General features: G+C 45.2%; 1 protein-coding gene across 3 annotated transcripts in view; it reads left to right on the top strand.

Annotated features, from left to right (window-relative positions):
• The window catches only part of COL14A1 (collagen type XIV alpha 1 chain), a 178614-nt gene that overhangs the window by 137731 nt on the left and 18972 nt on the right, over window positions 1-21911 (top strand). For all 3 annotated transcript variants that reach the window (XM_019495707.2, XM_019495705.2, XM_019495706.2), the window contains 2 exons: window positions 10467-10520; window positions 15048-15119. In XM_019495707.2, coding sequence (XP_019351252.1) covers window positions 10467-10520; window positions 15048-15119 — 126 coding nt within the window. The remainder of the gene's footprint in view (window positions 1-10466; window positions 10521-15047; window positions 15120-21911) is intronic.

Here is a 21911-nt window from a genome sequence, read left to right as displayed (position 1 = left end):
TATTTAAGAATCTCTCCATCCTCCACCCACCCACCCACAAGTTTGTGATGACTTTCTCTAGACACAGCTCAAAAAGTGAAAGTTGGACTGTTCAAGGCAGTGAGGTTGCACTGAGATCATGGTGCTCTTTAGCCCTGGCATCCCTTTTAGCTGCATCTGTCCGGTCTCCAGTTAGATTCCCCTGCCCTTTCACTTCCTCCAGTGAAGAACTGGATTTTGACTGGCCCTTGCTGAGATGTTCAGGCAAAGAGTGAAAAGAAGTTTCCTTTCCCATGCCCCCCAAAGGCCTCCCCACAAGAACCAATCACACTGAGTACCCATTCTCTCCTGAGAGACACAAGCCACTTTAGGGAGCACAGATGTGGATTGTGCCTGTGTTGTGCCCCCAGCTTCCCCATCCCATTTGGACTCTTACCACCCTCTGTTTTTGTGTCCTGGTCCCCTCTTCCCTAGTTGTTTTCCCACGGCCTCTTTTTTCCTCCAAATGAGATTCCTCTTGTGCACCAGACTTCTCCTGAGCAGAGGCAAGATAGACATGTTCTTCCCAGGTCCCGAATCCAAGAGGATTTAGCAGGCAGGCAGGTAGTCTTAGAAAAAATCCTGCATGCAGTTCTCCATATCTCTGCTAAGCTTCAGGGGCCGTTTGTAGATGACACTTTAAAGAGGGTTTAAAGCGAGTTAAATTCCTTTTGCACCACTTTAATGGCATTGCTGTTTGCACATTCAGTGGTGTATGCACATTAATTGCAACCCCTGTAGCACATTTGGCAGTGTAATGTGCCTTAAATGACTTTGGGATTCAGCAAATGACTTTGAGGCACTGTAAAGTAAAACACCCCTGAGGAGTTTTAGTTTCCTACCCTACAGCTGCAGAGGGAAGCACTGGGCTCTGTACGGGTCTGTGCAGCCCAGCAGCAGCCTGGGAAGACAGGCTCCACAGAAGGAAAAAAAAAAGTGGTGAGCCTGATCATTTTTTATTTCCTGGAGCCTGCCTAAGCTGCACGGGGGTCTGGTGCTTCCCTCTGCGGCTGCGGCGCCCCTCAGGACTGCCCAAGCTTGGTGTCTGTGGGCAGGTGCCGCTGGGGGGGGGGAGGGGGGCCACTGCTGCCACAGAGGAAAGCACCAGCCTCCCCCCTCCACCCGCAGCTCAGGGAACATTTCACGTTTGCCACTAGAGAGATAGGTAAGGATTAGGCTCTGACATGGGTGTACACAACACAGGGGTTTACTTTGTCCTAAATTGAAGTGGTGTTTTTAAAAAACCATTGCTTCAATTTAGGGAAAATTAAACCCCCCGTGTCATCCAGAAACAGCCAGGGAGCATAGGAAGTATGTACATAGCTGTAGTAGGAGATCAGAAACATGTGGGAGACTGAGCGTTTGAGTCTTTACTCTTCTTGCCAGTGTTAGCTTAGCTGCCAGGTGCATTTCACTGAGAGTTCAGTTTTATTCTGGGCCCCGGTCCAGGATGGCACGCCCTTCTGTTTCCTCCCCTCCCTGCTCAGCTCCATGAGTGAACAGGAGGAGAAGGCAGCTGTGAAACAGAAAGAGACCAAACTGATACAGAAAGTATATTCATTTTCATTTTTGGCAGTATCTTATAACCAATGGAGGAAATCTTTCAAGCGATTAGCAAGGCACATCACAGAAGGCCTTCTGAATTTTGAACTCCAGGGGATAAATGCAGAGCAACCTGCTATCTGTTAGCTATCTGAGGAGCTAACACATCTCTTTTACTTTTAGTAAGACAAAGGAGGCAAAAAATCTAAGTTGCCATTACTGTGTTCAAGTGCTGTGAAGCAGAATGAGTCTATTTGGCTCCCACTATTGGCTTTCCAAACATCACCCACCATCACAGTGAATGAAGGTGTGTGTTGAGTAGCAAAGGATTCCAAAAATCACTTCTGTGGTCTTTTCCTGAGTTAGAAATGCTTTGGTGTGGTCCAAGAACAACACCGAGTCTTTTGTGAACTGCCTTGCAGCTCCATGTAGACACTACTGAGTTATTTTATACTTTTTTAGTGAGTTAGCTGGTTAGTTATATATTCTGCCACAGAATCATTGAATTGGCACAAGGGTTAAATCATTAAAAACAAATTCCTTGCAGTTGGTTGAGTTTGGGAGGAAAAAAACATTTTTTTTAGAGCTTTTTATCAAGTAAAAATCATAGTTGAAGCTCTCATCTAATAATTGCATGCTGGCTGTGGAACTTAGTTTGTTGTTAGGTCTGTGCGAAGCTTCAGTCGCTGATCCAATTCAGTAGAGATTTAGCCTGATTCGGTGGCCAAATCTCCAAGTTCAAATTGAATCAGAGGACCCTTTAATCTCTCTGAATCGAATCAGAACCCTCTGAATCAATTTGCAGAGATTTGGAAAGATTCAATGATTTGGATGTAGACACAGCTTTAAATGTTTTTTTACATACCTCAAGGCAGCTCGTGAATGCTGAGATGCTGGGGTGCATGGAGGTCCCACAGGAGCATAGTGGGGGGTCCCCAGTGCGCTTGACAGCAGACCCAGAAGTGGACCAGAATAACTTCCAGTCCATTTCTGGGTCTGCTGTGGAGCGTGTGGGCTCCACCCCCCCCCACTTAGTGACTGGGGCTTTCTGAGTCTGGGGGGGGGCACCCAGGGTTCACCCCAGACTGATCACTGAGCTAGAGGGGCGTGTCCCTGCCCCCACCCCCACACACTTGGTGGTGGACCTGGAAGTGGACCAGAAGCACTTCCGGTCCACTTTTGGGTTCACTGCCAAGCACGTGGGGGGGGGGTGCGCAGTCCTGTGGGACGCTCCATCTGCCCCCCCAGTGGACAGTGATCCAAATCAACGAATCAAATCATTGTCCCCAATTTGGGCTGAATCTGAATAGAATACGGCCCGTTTCGCACACCCCTATGTATTGTCCTTATTCAGACAAGCCTGCTTGAATTCGTGCATCCATTCTTATTGCCACCCCCATTTTTCTGACCAACTCTACAGTTTTGTAGAAGTGTCTTTATAGGAATATGTACTGCAAGATTGGGTTCATTCACTTCAGTGGGAGCTTTGCCTGTATGGAAGACTCCATGGTTGGTCCTTGCAGTGAAAATCACCCTCCTGCAGAGGGCAAAATGAAGTCTGAGCACCACTTGAACTGAAGGAGTGACAACATGGCTCTATTGACTCCAACACAACTAGAAATTCACCCAAATATTAAGCAAGTTCTAAATGCATTTACGTCTTGTGAAATACATTCCTCCTCTGGGTGAAGGCAGTCCCTGTTGTCATGTTCTGCCAGATACATGGCTGATACTTACCCAATAAACAAATCAGGAGAAGGATATGCCATGAACTAAAGAATCACTGGCCTTCAAACCTAATCTGCTTCATTTAGGAGAGTTTTAAAATTCAGGTATTTGGTTTGGGCTTATCTTTCTTATATGCACTCAATGTTGTGGCATATTGCTCTTGAATACACAAGGGATCAAAATTCAGCAACTGAATATAACCACATGCTTCCAGGTAGTTCCAAACTATATGGAGCAGGGGTTAAGCTTTCAAAAAGGCCTCAGTAAAATAGACAACATATAATGTCCCAATGTTCCATGGTTTTGAATACCACACTATGAGCCCACACAATGCTTCATTCACCTCTGTAGTGTGCAGACCAAAAATAATGGTGCAAGCAGCCAGAAGAAATAATTTTCCATTCTTTCCACCAATTAATTCCAGTAAACTCCTTCCCAAATTAAATATGTTCAAAATTATTCTAAAATACCTATCTGCCATCAGAGAATCTGAAAAACATTATCTGTGAACCCTCGTGGTAATGTAAACAAAAGACTGTTCTTTTACTAGTAGCTTGGTACAAGAAAGTTTTGTTTGACTCAATATATTAATGACAGTTTTGACACCTAACAAATATAGTAGGAGACAATTTTAAATAGCCAAGAGGTACAGAAACAGTGCCAAGAGAAATGCACCCAGAAGTTTTCAAGGGGACATTCTCCAGCTGCCAAAAGTAAGAAGTACTGCTCGGCAGGAAAGAAATCATGAGTTTTAATATTAAAGCCTCGTATTCAAAGAAGTATCATTTTTCAGCTTACTGTGTAGCCCTGTGGGGTCAGGCCAACTCTCAGGATCTCAATATTGAACTGTTAGACAGGAGGGTGTGACACAATTACACATGTACAAACACACAAATCAGTTAGGTGCTTACACACACACACTACCAGCTCAGGCACATACACATCAAACCAGCCTAGGCACATGCATACCTATCACCAATTCAAGCACATACACTATACACCCCAAAAGTTAGACACAGATCACTAATTTGTATATCATGCACACAATGCCTATATATATATATATATATATATATATATATATAAAAATACACACACACACTCTCACACTAGCAGCTCAGATACACACGTTCAAAATAACTAGCTTAGGTTCATGTACACCCATCACCAGTTTAAGCCCATACATGCTATACACACCAAATTTAGACAGAATCAGTTACCAGTTACCAACACCTGCACATCCAATACACATACATGGATTACTAATTCATATACCACACACACACAATGATATCTATATGTGTATTCACACACATACCACCCACCTACACATACACACAAGTGAGTTCCTAAGTTAGGTGTTGTGATGTGTATGTATGTGTGTGCTTGGTGTACTTGGGATACCTGGGGAAAGGTTAAGGTAAGAAAGTAGAAGTGTAGGGAGTTAAAGTTGCTGGGAGTGAAAGTCACCAGGACTGGGATTAGAACTGGTAGACTAGAGGGGCCTGGGCTGAAGAACTGAGGCTGGGGGGTAACTTTAGGTTAATTGATCTTAATTGATTAAAAGACAACACCCAAAGCCTACAGAACAGGGGAGTGATGCCAGCACAGAGCCTGGGACTGGAGCCAGAGCTACGGGGGAGCTGAAAAGGTGGGGAGAGGGAAAATGGGACTAAGGGAAAGTGTGGGTGTTAAAGAGGGGCTCTGGATGTGGTGAGCCAGAGGATGGCTCTGGGGCAACTAGAAAAGTTGCAGGGAGCGGCAGTAGAGACTGAAAGGCGGCAGGGGCAATGGGAAAGCAGAGGAAGGCAGCAGAAAGTCACAGGGAAAAGGTAGTAGGAATTGAGAGGAGATTGGGAAACTAGTGGGTGGGGGCTGGAGCTGAGAGAGAGAGAATGAGGCTGGAATTTAAGATAAGGAAGGGACTGGGAGTCAGTAAAACATGACCCAACTCAGGGTTGCAAATGACAGTGGTTTTATTGAACAGGGGAGATGGTGACACAATGTCTTATTGGTTCCCTTGCACCCACCCACACCCACCCCCCCCACAATGGGAGCAGGGGTTAGAGAGGCTTGGTGCAGGGGCTGAAATCCACTGAAGTCCAGAAGGAGAGAGAGGCAGAGAGAGAGTCCAAATTGTAGGAGGAGGTGTGCAGGTAATATCTACCTATCCAGGCTAGAAAGGGGTCCTTGTCCAGTAAGTGTTTTCCAGAGGGGAGTCGCTGGCATGGCCTCTGGGTGGATAGGTGCTGGTCCGGATGGAGAGAGTGTCCCACTGGGTCTGTCTTCACTGCCCCTTTTTATAGGGGCAGACCTTGTGTGACCCTAGTGACAGGTGGCATGCCCAGGCAAGGGTCAGCCCCTGGCATACTAAGCATGTGTGCTCCATGCAGGGATGTGCGGTTTTGGGTGTCTGTAATGGTGAGAGTTGCTGGTTCTGCAGGGTCTTTTGTCTTTCAAATGCTGGGTTCTTGTCTCTGTTTCTGGGTGAGGTCCGTGGTTCCTGGATGAATCAATGCGAGGTGATGGCCCACTTGTTACAGGCCATTCAGTAGAGGCCTGCTATCATTGTATTTCAATCATTCCCAATCACTCTCATGCATCCGGGAACCAATTTATGTGGGAGGGGCACGTGACTCATACAGTTGCAACATGGGATGCCCAGGCAGAGGACACAAGATGGAGGCTTGATATATAAAATGGAAACTTGACATGATTTGGTTCGCTTACAAACACAAGCCTAAACCATACAATATCCATATGAAACAATAAAAATCAATATCAAAATGATAATAAAAATAATCAAAATGTTAAAGCTTATCCTACATCTGAGCTCACTTATACTTATCTACAGGGAATAGAGAGGGAGAGAAAAAGTCAGAAATGGTTGGGGAAGGGGAGGGAAAGCATTTTAAAATAAATAAATAAAAAGAAAAACTGGGTTTTTGCTACAACTGGTGGTTCCTGCCATATTACTAAATAGAACGAAAAATGAAATTGTGGCATCTTTTTATTCACTAGTGTAGTGGACTGTCTATGGCAAGGATGTCAAATGTATAGGCCATGGGTCAGATCCAACCTGCAGAGCTATGTCACCTGGGTCATGGAGCCCCTGGACAAGCCAGGAATGCAGAGCCAGGAAAGGCAAGGATGTAGCCCACCACTGAAATCTAGGATAGAAAGGCCCATTGCACATGAGCTTCAACAGCATGTCCATCCTATTTTTAATACTGGAAAGCAAACTGCTTGTGTGCATCCAGAACCACTGGACTAGATGACCTCCTGAGGTCCCTTCCAACCCTAATTTTCTATGATTCAGTTATTCTGTTTTTAAAAAATAGGTTGATGTAGACCAGGGGTGGGCAGTTGTTCAGCTGGAGGACCACTTAATGAATTTTGGTGAGCTACAAAGGGCCTCAGTAATAGCCCTGCTCCTTGACAGGTGCCCTACACTCTGGCCGCCATCTTGGAACCAGAAGTCCTGCCCCCTAACCCCTGACCTTTGCCACCAGAAGCCCCTCCCCTTGCCCCTGTAAGTACTCCTTTTGAGGAGAGTTGTCATCTTGGAACTGGAAAAAACGCCCACAAATCAGATACTAAAAATCAAACATCTACTATAAAGTATTTTAATTTTAGTTTAAAAACTATTTTTGTCCTGATTTATGTGTTTGCATAGTGTATATAAAGGTGATTACATAATAGTTCAAAAATAAAGTCTTACTCTTGTATATTGTGTGTGAAGGTGGTGTGGGGGAGTGTCTGGGATGTGGTTGGGGGAGTGGGTGGATGTGTATAGTGGGGTGGGGGGTATGTGGTGTGGGGTGTATATGTGAGTAGGTGTGTGGGGGGCTTGTGAGGGGGTGTAGCTGTGTGTGTGTGAGGGTATAGGGTGTTGGGAGGTGTGGGGGTGTATATGTGAGAGGATTGTGGGTGTGTGGGAAGGGTGTGGGAGTGTGAGATTTGTGGGGTGATGGAGCATGGAGGGACCCCCACATGGCCCCTCCATGGCACTCACCCCCTGCTGGTGGCAGTGGCAGCTGCAGCAAGTGGCAGATCCTCAAGGTTTTCGTGGCCCATGTAGTTCTGAGAGCTGCACGGCTCCAGGCAGTTCTGAGAGCTGCACATAGCAACGATCAGAGCCAGGCTAGCCCACCTGTATTGCACAGGGCTCATGTGCAGCTCCCATAACTCACATGTCACCGAGGGGAAGTCCCACATGATGGAACTGACTTCTATCCCTGCTCCCTGCTATCATGTGCAACTCATGGGACTCTGGGAAGCAGGGATTGGGGCTCCCTGCCATTTCTAGCAGAGTTTTGTGATATGCACGTGGTGGCAGGGAACGGGGAAGGCAGCTGGCTCCATCATGTGTGGCTTCCTCTTGGTGGTGCATGGGTCCCAGGAGCTGCATGTGAGCCCTGTGTGATAGAGGCAGGCTGGCCTGGCTGTGTTCCTTGCCACCATGTGCAGCTCCTGGAACTGGTTGGAGCTGTGTGCCGCCCAGCAGCTGTGCCTGCATGGGCCATGAACACTTGGGCCCACTGTTTGCTGCTGCTGCTGCTGCTGCTGTCGGTGGCAGCGGGGCTATGCACCATGGGGGAGGCCATGCAGGGGCCTCCCTCACCCCACAAACACCCACACCCTGCTCACTCGAGCTCTGTACTCAAACCACTCAGCTTAGCGTGGGCTTCAGGCTCCATGCTCCCACTAGCTCCAGCCCCATGCTCTACACTCCCACCCAGCTCCAGCTTCCCTACCTGCTGCCTGGAGTGAGTGCTGCAGGAAGAACACAACAAGGAGTCACTGGAGGCTGGGGAAGCCAAGCAGGTCCCCCTGGTGGCAGTAGCAGTGCTGCCTGGAAGCTTTGTGTGCTGGCTGTCGCTGGGGCCTTCCCACAGAGGAAGGTGGGAGCGAAGTGTGCTACCAGGCTGGGCAGGTTATAATTAATTTGTGGGCGTCCATGGGCTGGATGAAATTGCCTGATGGGTTGGATCTGGCCTGTGGGCTGCATTTTGCCCACCCCTGATGTAGACTGACATTTATTTCAGTCCTTATCATTCCTTTTAATCATTACTCCTTATTAAAGTGAGGAAGGTGAAATTAATTTTGAAACTTAAGGAATCATCTGAATATACTGTGCAATGGGAAAATGTTTTCCAGCATAGTCTAGATATAGCATATTTAGTCAAATAGAAAATTACCCTGCATATAAGATGAACCCCCAATAATTATATTTTATATATGGAAAAAACTATAAATTTGTTACAGAATCTAAGTATTGAAGGATTGTCTTCAATAACCTCCCTCGCAGGGAAACCAGTGTGGGGGGGGGGTGTCAGGTGGCCCCCTTGCCCTCTCCCCACCCACTTCCTCCCCCAACCCTACTGCCCCCCTGTTACCTTCCACTCCCACTTGAAGCTTCCTACAGACTCTTCCCCTCCCTCCACCTTACTGTCAGACACTGCTCAGCACAGCACAGCACAGCACAGAGAAGCTTTGCCCTGGCTATGCAGCAGTGCTGGTGCTGCTGATTGGCTGTGCAGGCCATGCAGCAGTGTCAGCATTTGTTGATTGGCTAGGCAGGGGAAGGAATTTCCAAGTCCTCCATGCCTGGGAGAGACCCCAGTCCAAACTGGAGTAGAGCTGTGCCTGACAGTACGGGAGAAGGAAAGGGGTGGGTGGGAAGGTGCAGGAGCCTGCTGTGGGTCTGACTGGGTTTGACCTGGGCTCAGGGCCAGAGTCAGAACTACAGCAGCTGCCTGCTCCTCCCCTCTGGTTTGTATGTGATTGGGGGGGAACATCTTATAAGGTAAATATGGTATTGTATGACATACATTTTTTATCGCCTTAACACCTTTATAATGAAGTAGAAAAGCCTTTTCAGTTGCACAGAGATAACAGAATTTTTAAACCAATTCTTTACGCTATATGAAAGCAATTTGGAATCACAGCTTTCAAACGATATATAAAGCATTACATCTGGTAATTCATGATATATCCATTACTGAATGATGGTATCATTAATGTTGCTGAAAATCCAGAAATAAAATAAACAGATATGCTTTTTTTATAGCAAGGTACAATGTTTTCTACCTTAAAAGGTTTAAAAAGTGTTGGGGGGAGACATACAAATAAAATGCTTTCAGAACCAGAGAATTTATGAAATATTGGTACAGAACCAGTGATCAGAACAATAGATTCCAACATCTAATTTAATTTGTAATTAAGAAATTTATTTATGAACAACCAGGTGATAGCCTCGGATTTGTAGTATTCTAATGAAAAATATGTTTTTTATATGCATAAATTACCTTTCATTTTCTACATCAGTTCTTTATTTCTCATAAGCAGTTTGCTTTCCAGTTGGGAGTTATCTTTAGTCACTGGCTCTGACTCAGGAAGGTTCTTAAGCACATGTGTAACTTAACCTGCTTCAGCTTTTGAACCCTCAGAATGGTTAAGCACTGAGACTATTACCTAGAGTGGCTGTAGAATCTCAATCACTGGAAGTTTTTAAGTATAGAGTAGATAACAATTATTTGGGGTGATTTATGCTCAGATGATCCTGCCTTGAGTATGAGGTTGGAGTAGATGATCTTTCAAGTTCCCTTCCTATTTTATATGATTCCAGTGCATGAATATTATCTTTGAAGTCTCATCACGCAGCTTCCTAAATCAGGGCCTCTGTGATGTCCAGTAAAGTTGTTCATTATTTGGGGATAATGAAACTTTCTATCCAATTCACACATGCATTATGGAGTCAGTGAAGTTGCTCATGTTCATAACAGCTACCCCTGTAAGGGTTAGTAGCTTTGGGATCCATTTCATATAATGCTGTCTCATGGATTTTGAACAAACTTTCTTGTCCACCTAATTATAGAAACATTATGGGTGAAATTCACATGGGCACAGAGCACTGACAACAGTTGTGTGTCACATCCTCCCACGTAAAGAGTATATTGAGATTCTAGATGAACCTTGACTTCTGTGTAGCATGTTGTGACTTTGCACAATGGGCAAATTCACCCCTATAGGGGTGTATGCTTTATAAGAACAAAAATCTTCCTTTAATTATAAAGTAACAAGTCAATTGCCTTCTAAAATAAAATTAAGCAGAGTTGACAAGTGTAATTTCTAAGAACTGGCTTAATTAATTTGTGTATATTTCTCTTACCTAGGGCCTGCCTGGCAAAGATGGACCCATGGGATCACAAGGTCCTCCTGGGCCAGTGGTAAGTACTGGCCATGTGCATGTGGGATTTATTACCGTATGTGTCAAAAGGTCTCTTCAGAATGTCAGTATCAGTATTTGCTAGGGTTAAGTAGCTAGTTGCCCTCAAGGAAAGGTTTTTGATTAATCCCAGGGTTGTTAGAGAACTGATTATGCTATGCCAATGGTTTCAGTTCTTTCATTGAGGGAAGATGACCCTTCTGGCAACAGGAGATGGAGTTCCTCAATGAAATCTACCAGTTTTTGCTGATTGAAACAGCTGCATTACATAAGACGGCTTATACCTCTTAGCCTTGAAATGAGACCTAAAATCTATTCTTGTAAGAAATTCCAATCTGGACTTGTTTGCTGAAGTGAGTGATGATCAGAGTTCATTGACCTTGGTTGTGCAGCTGAAGGTATGTGAAATGCATTCAAACATTTCAGAAAATAATCAAGAAATAACATAGAAATATGTTATTTCTCCCCAGAAATACTCCTTTTGGGGGGTGAGGGGGATTGCCATCTTAGAACCTGAAAAAAACCAAATCATATATTAAAAGTCCAACACCTACTATAACATTTTAATTTTATTATGAAAAATATTTTGTCCTGATTTGTGTTTGCATAGTGTATATAGAGGTGATTGCATAATCACCTCATAATAGCCCCACGTGGAAGCTGCACACTGTCCAGGCCAGGCCCTTCTGCCCACAAGGGTGGGAGTGAGGTGCAATAGGGTACGTTTGGAGTTGTGTGTACACGTGGGCGCCTTGCTCTCACCCTTGTGGGCAGAAGGGCTGGGTAGGACATAATTTGTTGGTGGGCATGGCACAACTTGTTGGTGGGTACTGTGGGCCAGATGAAAGTGCTTGGTGGGCCGGATCCAGCCTGCGAGCCATGTTCTGCCCGCCTCTGCCCTAAAAGCTCTCTCTTTCTAAGCTTTTCCTTAGGTTTACATTCCTGAGATTTCTGATGCTTCTGCACTGACTTTTATGTCAGGTGTTTTCAGGTGATTTTGATGTTCTTAGCCTTTGTTTGTTATATCAGTGCCCTGGAAAACACTTTAGATAATGTGTTTATCTACTTCCCTATCTTGCATTTACACTGTGTGATGCAAGTCCCTATCTTGCATTTATTCTAATCCTCAAGCAGGGGTTTTCTTTTGTTCTGGGTATCACTACATTAGGGGGCATTTAATTATTCTCTTATTTACCCTAAATGGAAGGAAGCTATCATACTCAACAACTCTAGTCAAGATGGTGTGATTTCCCAACCCATAAATATTCTCTAGAAACCAGATTTTGGCTGCCTTACTTATATTGGACATGTAGATCACATGACATTAGTGAACCTGGTGCCAGGCTTGATAGTCGATATTCACATTGAGGAGGACTGAAGATCTGTTAGTATTTAAGAGTCATTATGTAAATGGATGGAGAGCAGTGCAGGAGTTTCTACATCACTGGGGGCAAAGGTCCAAGCTAGAACCTAGGGCCTTCTCTTCAGGACATATCTTTTATTGGACCAACATCATGGCCACAACCACACTCAACACTCCTTCTCCGGGGAGCCGCAGTCTTCCAGCTTGCCTTTATTTAATTTTAATTTTTTTTTTTGGGGGGGGGGGGGTCCCAGCTCTCTCCCTCTTTCTGTCTCTCCTGGCTGTCCACAGGGGCAATTTAAAAAGAAACCCCAGGGAGGATACTGGATAAAGCCTAACCTGTGCTTGGTACCTTTGACCCCCAATGACATAGAATCTGGTATCTAAAGCACTACATTGGGAAGTGAGAGACACAAATTCAAATCACCCGCCTCTATATGAAGGGAACTTAGAACCTCTGTTTCTTAAATGAGTACATTGACTACTCAGCTACTGGGACTAAAAGGTCCCTCCCTTCCTCCTTTTTCTCTGATATATAGCTGGTTTCTAGCTGGCTTCCTTTTCCTGACTTACATGCACTTACTGATCCAAGATGGGTATGCTTACATAACTGTGGAGCTGCCTAGCTAGTGCATAACCTTCTATGTTTGATCAGGCTATGTGTGTATGTCTATGAGGCTACAGGTCAGGAATTGCAACCAAAAACGCCACTTACACAGCTAGAAAACTGCTATTAAAGAACACCAGGGCTAAGTATGGACAGTGAAAAAAGCCCAAAGCTGAATCAGTTCAATCTTCATAGGTTAGTCTAAACTGTGTAGATTGAACCGATAAGCAAGTAGACAGACATTCACTTTTGATTCCAGAAATGCAGCCACATGCCTGCAGTGGCCCAGGCCAGAAGCCAGGGGATAGTGGAGCAAGCTTCTCTGCTTGGCTGGAGCAGACAGCTTGGGCCAAGGCTAGCCCACCCACCCTGCAAGGAGGGGTTTGCAGGGCAGGTGCAAGGCATCCTGGGATACTGGGGGATTGTGAGTTAACTTGAATCTGGAGGGGATCTGCAACAGAAGTTCAATAAGCTGATTTAACCTAAATCAGTTAAATGTGATACTACATCCATCCATGTTTCTTAAACCAGTTTTGGCCATTTTGAAAGCAGTTTATGTGCACTGAACTTCTGTTGTGTTACAAATTTGAAGTGTTTTCCAGTCACTTATACTGGCTCATGTGTAATTTCTGTCCCTAGCCAAACCGAAATAGAATTCTATCAGTGCATGTTTTGCTAATTAAAGGCTTATGACATCAAAAAAAAATGCAGAGTCATTTTTAACACCCTTTAACAACACAGTTATATTTTAACAAACTTTGCAGTAGCAGAAAGACGTTGGCCCCCATGGTCCCCCTACTTTACCTGTGGCAGGTTAAGGTGTTACATCTTGTGATTATGTTGGGGTTGACCTGTGTAGTTTTTCTGATAGGTTTGACAGTGGATTTGCATAGGATGGTTTGCATAGAGAGGATCCTACCTCATGAAGCGTGTTGGATTAGATTACCTAAGGAGGTCCCTTCCACCCCTGCTTTTCTATGGTTCTATGAGTTAAAGTACTATAATACTTTACTAGGAATGGTCAGAACAAGGAAATAATATATTATCTATATACTACCTAAAAAATTAAAATATTTAGAATATATAAACCCACCTACAACTTCCCTGTTTTTATTCTTCATACTTTGAATGTGAGCTAGTATCATTACTACTTCTGGGTCCTACAGGAGAAAAAAACACAGTTAAAATGACCACAAAAGTTTTATTAAGATTGACAAAAGCAAGGAAACTGTGACTTAAAACTCCTATTATAGCAACTCAAAGGTTCCTCCTGGAATTCATTTAAGTATTTCACTTTTATAAAAATGAAAAGACTCCTAAGATGTGAGAAAAGTATGTGGATTAGATTGTCTCCGTGTCAGTTTATCAATCAGTTGGCTAGAACTGGCTATAGACCATACCCGGTCCTTACAGAGTAGGCAGGAGTCCATATGAGAATCCATGAGTAAAGAGAATGTGGTAAATTAAGGTGAACGTAACCCATTTGGGAATTAAGAACTTGGGACTCTCATATGAATATAAATCTTCTAAGTTCCAAGAAAGTCCCTGCATGGTAAATCAGATGTGGTTACACTGTATATAGAGAGGTATGGTGAGGCTTGAGTGCGTATGGAAAGGGATAAATCATCCACTGCTGTAGATCCCTACCCTATCCAGACCAGCAGATTGCCTTGGCTTGTGCACTGCATTCCCACATCTGCTCACCATTCTGAAGGGAACATTCCTCCTCGTCTGCAGCAGCTGGCCTGGCTATTCAACACCGCTTGACCCTGAGATCGTCCAGTCCATATGCTGATTCAGGCTTGTAGAATTAGGCCTTTTATTACTTAGTCAAATGATGTAATTGCACATTGAAAAAGAATGTGTTTGTTGTAGCTGGATAGCGATAAAACTAAAGAGCATAAATCTAGATAGCATAAATCTAAATAAATTAATACTGCTTAGTGCTTAGTGCTTTATATATTCAAAGCACTTGTTGACTTTAGCTAACTATTAGATTAATGAATATAGATCACTGTGAAAAGTTCATCTAGAATTACAATGCTATTTTTTGTTCTCCCTCCCATAGAGTGTCCAAAATGTGCATAATAATAGATTGAGTTTGTATTTCAACTCCATGAGGCACTGAAGAGTGACACAGTCAGCTGGCAGCCTTAATTCATTTGTTGAGTGAGTCAATTCACTGATCTTAGTGATGATGACTAATCCGGATCTATATTGTCTATATTTCAGTGGTGGTTTAAAAAGAAAGAAGGGTAACAAACACCTATTGTGTTTGCTCCTTCTATTGTGGTCATCAAATTGGTTGTGTGGGACCTGAGTTAAATTCAGCCCCAAGGTCAAAGAATTCTAATCATGTGCTTACTTTCTGTGTAGACCTCTTGGTTTTAAAATGTCAAGGGCACCACTGGGCAACTACTGTAGCTGAAATTCAAACTCAGTCATGCACAAAAATTTTGTTCCATCATTTTGAGTATTTCTGTCAGCAGGAAAATCGCTGTTGTTGAGCATCAATATTAAGCAATAAGTCAGTAAGTATTGCTTCTTTCTCCACTTAGGGAATACCTGGTGCTCCAGGTGCTCCAGGTATTACTGGAAGCCCCGGGCCTCAAGGTGATGTTGGACCTCCTGTAAGTAAAATGTCTTATTTTTGTATATATCTGCATTCTGCCATAGGTCCTAACTGCTGCTGAGATCATTACAAACAGCTACACAATACTTAAAAAGTATCATCCATTTGCTCATGAAGCTCTTGCAAACAAAACCCATGGGTTCCTTCTCAATCTCCCCTCTAACTTCCTTCAACTTAGATTGTGAACTTACTTTAAATATTTTGCAGAAATAAGTACCTAGATGTATCAAGGAAAGATGCAGTTAAACAAGCAGGTTAAAAATGTGCGTGATGTGAAGTCATATTCTGAATGTAGTTGTTTCTTTCCTTTCCATTTGAAGTTATCCTGGGGAAAAGAAAATACATTGTTTATTATTTTGACTGCTTTCCACAAAGACACCACTGTATCTGAGTGGTCTGATGTTATTTATCCTGGTGAACTAGTGTTTCACTAATTCAGTATGATGGACTTAGCTGCTCACTTCTTATTTGCAGGGATATACCTGAGATCAGAACCAGGCTCTCTTTAAAATGTAATTGCGGGGTTCAGCAACAGGAAATTTTGTCATTGACTTAAATAAGACCATAATTAGGCCTTTTATTTTATTCAGGAGAGGATCTAACGCTAAGTTTTGCTTTCAGATTTTCACATTTTATGCATCATAGACATTTTTAAGTAAAAAAATCAGACTATAAAATGTGTGTGCATATCACACAATAGGCACAGATTTGGAAGATTTACTTCTTTGTAATAATTTCACTATTAAATATCATATTACACAGATTTTCTTCTGTGTAATAAATGGCTAAATTATCCCTCTTCTGTGTAACAGTTTAGCTGATATTTTGTAGGTGTTGTTTTGTATTTGTAATTTAATATTTGAATGCTTGCTTACTTGGGTTGCCTGGTTAAAACAAATTCCACATATGATGAACTTTTTGTTTTATTTAGTAAGTATCTTGATTTGCAAAGTAGAAAATATTTTTTCCACCACTTCAGGTTTTTTTATTTCAAATGCAGGGGTCACTTTAGTTGTTTTTACTAACCTAAGTGATAGAAATATTTGTCTAAATGGTACTAAAGAGATTTGAAGATAAAACACGAGCCAAGGTAACAACCTAACACTATATTCCAGTGTAATAATCTGGTAGCCATTGAAGAGATTTGGCAAATCTGGAGTTTATTATTGTCAGTGAATAACATGCTTAATCTTCAGTACCAGCCTATTTACATGTTCCACACATTGGATTACATTTTTCAAACTTTCACTTACTCCTATGGATCGAAATTTGTGAGTGCCTGAAGCCTTATCAATTCTGAAAAAAAGAGGCTGGAGGGGTGAACAAGGACAGAAAATTAAGGGCTGTGTCTACCAGGAAATACTGAAGGGGCATGCATGAAAGTAGGAATGTTTTAACCATGTGACCAATTCATTTGTCCATAGTGGTCAGTAGTGTAATTGGACTGGTGGGGAGGGGGACCACCATCTTCTCTGCCGCTGCAGCTGGCGCTGAGCCCTAGAGAGGGATGCCAAGCATTAGGGAGGGTAAGTTGGTGGTCAGTCTACCTATGCTGGGACTCAGACCTCGGATGCTGCTGCTGTGTCCCCACACCCATCCCCTGTGGCCGAGTGGCACAGGACCGTTCCTGCTGCAGCAAAGACTTAGAGTAAGGGTGGTATTTATTTTGGTGGGAGGGCCATTTAATGAGTTTTGGTGAGCTGTTGAGGGCCATACACACAAAATTAATGGTGAAGATCCCATTTTAACAAATTACAGATAAAAAAGAAACCATATGCTAGAAATCAAATATCTACTATCAACTATTTTAATTTTATTTCAAAAAATATTTTTGTCCTGATTTGTGGTTTTTTTGAGTAGTGTATATCAAGATGATTGCATAATAGCTCAAAATAAAGTCTCTGTACCAAGGGAACCAAAACCAGCCTACAGGGCACTCGGTCAAGATAGGATGTCTCCACCCTCAGCAGCGCACTGCCACCACCCAGCCACCCTTCAAATCACAAGGAAGCTCCTGCCTCAGCCTGCACTCTGACATGCCCCGCAAGAACTGCCTGAACCCCAGACCTACTTGCCCAGCCCACACCTTCCCATCCACATTTATCCCCACAAAACCTGGGGAAGCCCTGCAGCCCTCTACAGCCTGCTAGCTCCCTGCCAGGGCCATGCAGGTTGCTCCCACCCCCAGTCCAAGGGATCTCCAGTCCCCAGGAGGAGTCCCAGCCACAGCCCCAGGGAAGTAGGGGCAGCCTCATCTGGGTGGGTGGGATAAGAGTCGTGCTGGTTGCTGCCAGGAGGTAGCAGGTAGCTGGGCTGGCTTGCGGCACTGCACAGGGAAAGATGGGGCCAGAACTGGGGTTTCACCTGCTACAGGTGCTGGGGAAGCTCCACTGCCTCTGGGCATAGATGTGGAGTACCCACCACACAGTCCTAGCACCTGGGACAACTCACACCATCTCTCAGATGTAGACAGGCAAGGTGCCACCAGCCCAGCCCAAGTGGGGCTGCCAGGCCCGAGTGAAGCTTGCCCAGGGCCTGCTGCACGGAGCTGGGCAGGCAGGCAAGGTTGCTTCCACTCAGCTTCCCCTGCAGCACCGGAACCACCAGGGCCCAAGCATGACTTGTGTATGGTCTGCCGTGTTGTGCCAGGTAGGCAGGCAGGCAGGGCTGCTTACACCCAGTGTCCCCTGTGGTGCCAGCAGAGGCTGGAGCTAGAGCCACTGCCTGCCCATGGGACAGATAGAATCAATTGGTGGGATGGATATGGCCTGTGGGCCATATTTTTCCCACCCCTGACTTAGAGGGAGGGTGCCATTCTGATGTCCCATTTAATTCAGAGCTCCAGTATACTTGAAAGTCTCTGGGGTAGAGACAGAGGAGAGAGCAACAAGGCTAATGGTGTGGTGGGGGTCTTCCATAGACCACCAGACCAGGAAGATGTGGTGGATGAGGCTTTTGTCAAACAGCTAGGAGAAGTATCCTGATCACAGGTCCTGATTCTCATGGGAGACTTCAATCACCCTGACATCTGCTGGGCAATACAGCAGTGTGCAGGTAATCCAGGAAGTTTTTGGAGAGTGTGGGGGACAACTTCCTGGTGCAAGTGCTGCAGCTGCCACCTTGGGGCCATGCTCTCCCTGACCTGCTCACAAGCAGGGAAGAATTGGTGAGGAATGTACTAGTAGATGGCCATTTGGGCAGCAGCAGCAACCATAAGATGATTGTGTTTAGGATTCCAAGGAAAGGAAGGAAGGAGAGCAGCAGACTAAGGCCCCTGGACTTCAGAAAAGAAGACTTCAACTTGCTCAGGGAACTCATGGGCAGGATCCCCTGGCAAGCCAGACTGAAGGGGAGAGGAGTTCAGGAGAGCTGGCTGTACTTTTAAAGAAGCCTTACTGAGAGTGCAGGAACAAACCAGCCCAATATTCAGGAAGACTACCAAGTATGGCAGAAGACCAACTTGGCTTGGCAGGGAAGTCTTCAGTAAATTAAATCACAAAAAAGAAGCTTATAAGAAGTGGAAATTTGGACAAACAACTAGGGAGGAGTATAAGAATATTGCTTGGGCATGCAAGGATGAAGTCAGGAAGGTCAAACTGCAATTGGAGTTGCAGCTAGCAAGGGACTTGAAGGGTAACAAGAAGGGTTTCTACAAGTATGTCAGTAACAAGACAAATATCAGGGAAAGTGTGGGTCTCTTACTGAATGGGGGAGGCAACCTTGTGATAGAGGATGCATAAATGGCTGAGGTACTCAATGCCTTTTTCACCTTAGTTTTCAGGCAAGGTCAGCTCCTAGGCTTCTGCTCCTGGCAGCACAGTTTGGGGAGAAGGTGAGCAGCCAACAGTGGCAAAAGAACAGGCTAGGGATTATTTAAAAAAGCTAGATGTATACAAGTCAAGGATGCACTGCAGAGTAGGAGTTTTGAAGGGATGGGAGCCCAAGAAGGGTGGCTGTGCCTTAAAGAAATGATCCTTCAGGCACAAAGCAAGATGATCCCCGAGCCAGGCAAAAGAGGGAAAGGGGCCAGGAGGCTTCCATGGCTGACCAGAGAAATCCAGGGCAGCCTAAGGGCCAAAAGGGGAGCACATAAAAAGTGGAAACAAGGTGAGATCACTAAAGATGAATATACCTCCTCTGCTCGTGCTTGTAGGGAGGCAGTTAGACGGGCCAAAGCTACCATGGAGCTGAGGATGGCAACCCAAGTAAAAGACAACAAGAAATTGTTTTTTAGATATATTGGGAGTAAAAGGAAGGCCCAGGGAGGAATAGGACCCCTGCTAAATGGGCAGAAACAATTGGTGACAGACAGGGGGGACAAGGCTGAACTCCTCAACGAGTTCTTTGCCTCAGTGTTCCTAAGTGCGGGGCACAACAAGTCTCTCACTGGGGTTGTAGAGAGGCAGCAGCAAGGCGCCAGACTTCCATACGTAGATCCTGAGATGGTGCAGAGTCACTTGGAAGAACTGGATGCCTTTAAGTCGGCAGGCCCGGATGAGCTCCATCCAAGGGTGCTGAAGGCATTGGCCGACATCATTACAGAGCCACTGGTGGGAATATTTGAACGCTCGTGGCGCATGGGCCAAGTCCCAGAGGACTGGAAAAGGGCCAATGTGGTCCCCATTTTCAAGAAGGGGAGGAAGGAGGACCCGGGCAACTATAGGCCAGTCAGTCTCTCCTCCATCCTTGGTAAAGTCTTTGAAAAAATTATCAAGGCTCACATTTGTGAGAGCCCAGCAGGGCAAATTATGCTGAGGGGAAACCAGCACGGGTTTGTGGCAGGCAGATCGTGCCTGACCAATCTAGTCTCTTTCTATGACCAGGTTACGAAACACCTGGACACAGGCGGAGGGGTGGATGTCGTATACTTAGACTTCAGGAAGGCCTTCGATATGGTATCCCACCCCATACTGGTGAACAAGTTAAGAGGATGTGATGTGGATGACTACACAGTCCGGTGGGTGGTGAATTGGCTAGAGGGTCGCACCCAAAGAGTCGTGGTGGATGGGTCGGTCTCGACCTGGAAGGGTGTGGGCAGTGGGGTCCCGCAGGGCTCGGTCCTTGGACCAATACTCTTTAATGTCTTCATCAGTGACTTGGACGAGGGAGTCAAATGTACTCTGTCCAAGTTTTCAGATGACACAAAGCTATGGGGAGAAGTGGACACGCCGGAGGGCAGGGAACAGCTGCAAGCAGACCTGGATAGGTTGGACAAGTGGGCAGAAAACAACAAGGAGAAATGCAAAGTGCTGCACCTAAGGAGGAAAAATGTCCAGCACACCTACAGCCTAGGGAATGACCTGCTGGGTGGCACAGAGGTGGAAAGGGATCTTGGAGTCCTAGTGGACTCCAAGATGAACATGAGCCGGCAGTGTGACGAAGCCATCAAAAAAGCCAATGGCACTTTATTGTGCATCAGTAGATGCATGACGAATAGGTCCAAGGAGGTGATACTTCCCCTCTATCGGGCGCTGGTCAGACCGCAGTTGGAGTACTGCATGCAATTCTGGGCGCCGCACTTCAAGAAGGATGCGGATAACCTGGAGAGGGTCCAGAGAAGGGCAACTCGTATGGTCAAGGGCCTGCAGACCAAGCCCTACGAGGAGAGACTAGAGAAACTGGACCTTTTCAGCCTCCGCAAGAGAAGGTTGAGAGGCGACCTTGTGGCTGCCTATAAGTTCATCACAGGGGCACAGAAGGGAATTGGTGAGGATTTATTCACCAAGGCGCCCCCGGGGGTTACAAGAAACAATGGCCACAAGCTAGCAGAGAGCAGATTTAGATTGGACATTAGGAAGAACTTCTTCACAGTTAGAGTGACCAAGGTCTGGAACGGGCTCCCAAGGGAGGTGGTGCTCTCCCCTTCCCTGGGGGTCTTCAAGAGGAGGTTAGATGAGTATCTAGCTGGGGTCATCTAGACCCAGCACTCTTTCCTGCTTATGCAGGGGGTCGGACTCGATGATCTATTGAGGTCCCTTCCAACCCTAACATCTATGAATCTATGAAAGTCCATGAGGCTGGATGGGATGCACCCAAGGGTGCTGCGGGAATTGGCTGGTGTGATCCCGGAGCCACTAGCCATCATCTTTGAAAACTCATGGCAATTGGGAGAGGTCCCAGATTATTGTAAAAGGGCAAACATAGTGCCCATATTTAAGAAAGAGAAAAAAGGAGGATCCTGGTAGCTACAGACCAATCAGCCTCACCTAAGTCTGTGGAAAAATCATGGAGCAGATCCTCAAGGAATCCATTTCTAAGCACTTGGAGGAGAAGAAGGTGATTAGGAGCAGTCAGCATGGATTCACCAAGGTCAAGTCATGCCTAACCAACCTGATTGCTTTCTATGATGATGTGACTGGCTCTGTGGATGTGGGGAGACCAGTGGATGTGGTATACCATGATTTTAGCAAGGCTTTTGATATGGTCTCCCACAATATTTTTACAGGCAAGCTAAGGAGGTATGGGCTGGATGAATGGACTGTAAAGTGGATAGAAAACTGGCTGGAGCATTGGGCTCAGAGGGTAGTAATCAATGGCTCGATGTCTAGTTGGTAGCTGGTATCAAGTGGAGTGCCCCAGGGATTGGTACTGGGGCTGGTGTTGTTCAATATCTTCATCAACAACCTGGAAGGATGGCATGGAGTGCACCCTCAGCAAGTTTGCAGATGAGGGGAGTAGTAGATATGCTGGAGGGGGCTAGGATTCAGAGTGATCTAGACAAATTAGAGGATTGGGCCAAAAGAAATCTCATGAGATTCAACAAGGACAAGTGCAAATCCTGCGCTTAGGA

This window comes from Alligator mississippiensis, chromosome 3, assembly GCF_030867095.1.
Source record: "Alligator mississippiensis isolate rAllMis1 chromosome 3, rAllMis1, whole genome shotgun sequence".
In the NCBI taxonomy this organism is placed as follows: Eukaryota; Metazoa; Chordata; order Crocodylia; family Alligatoridae; genus Alligator; species Alligator mississippiensis.
Note: the sequence above shows the minus strand (reverse complement) of the source record. Positions and strands in the feature narration are given on the sequence as shown.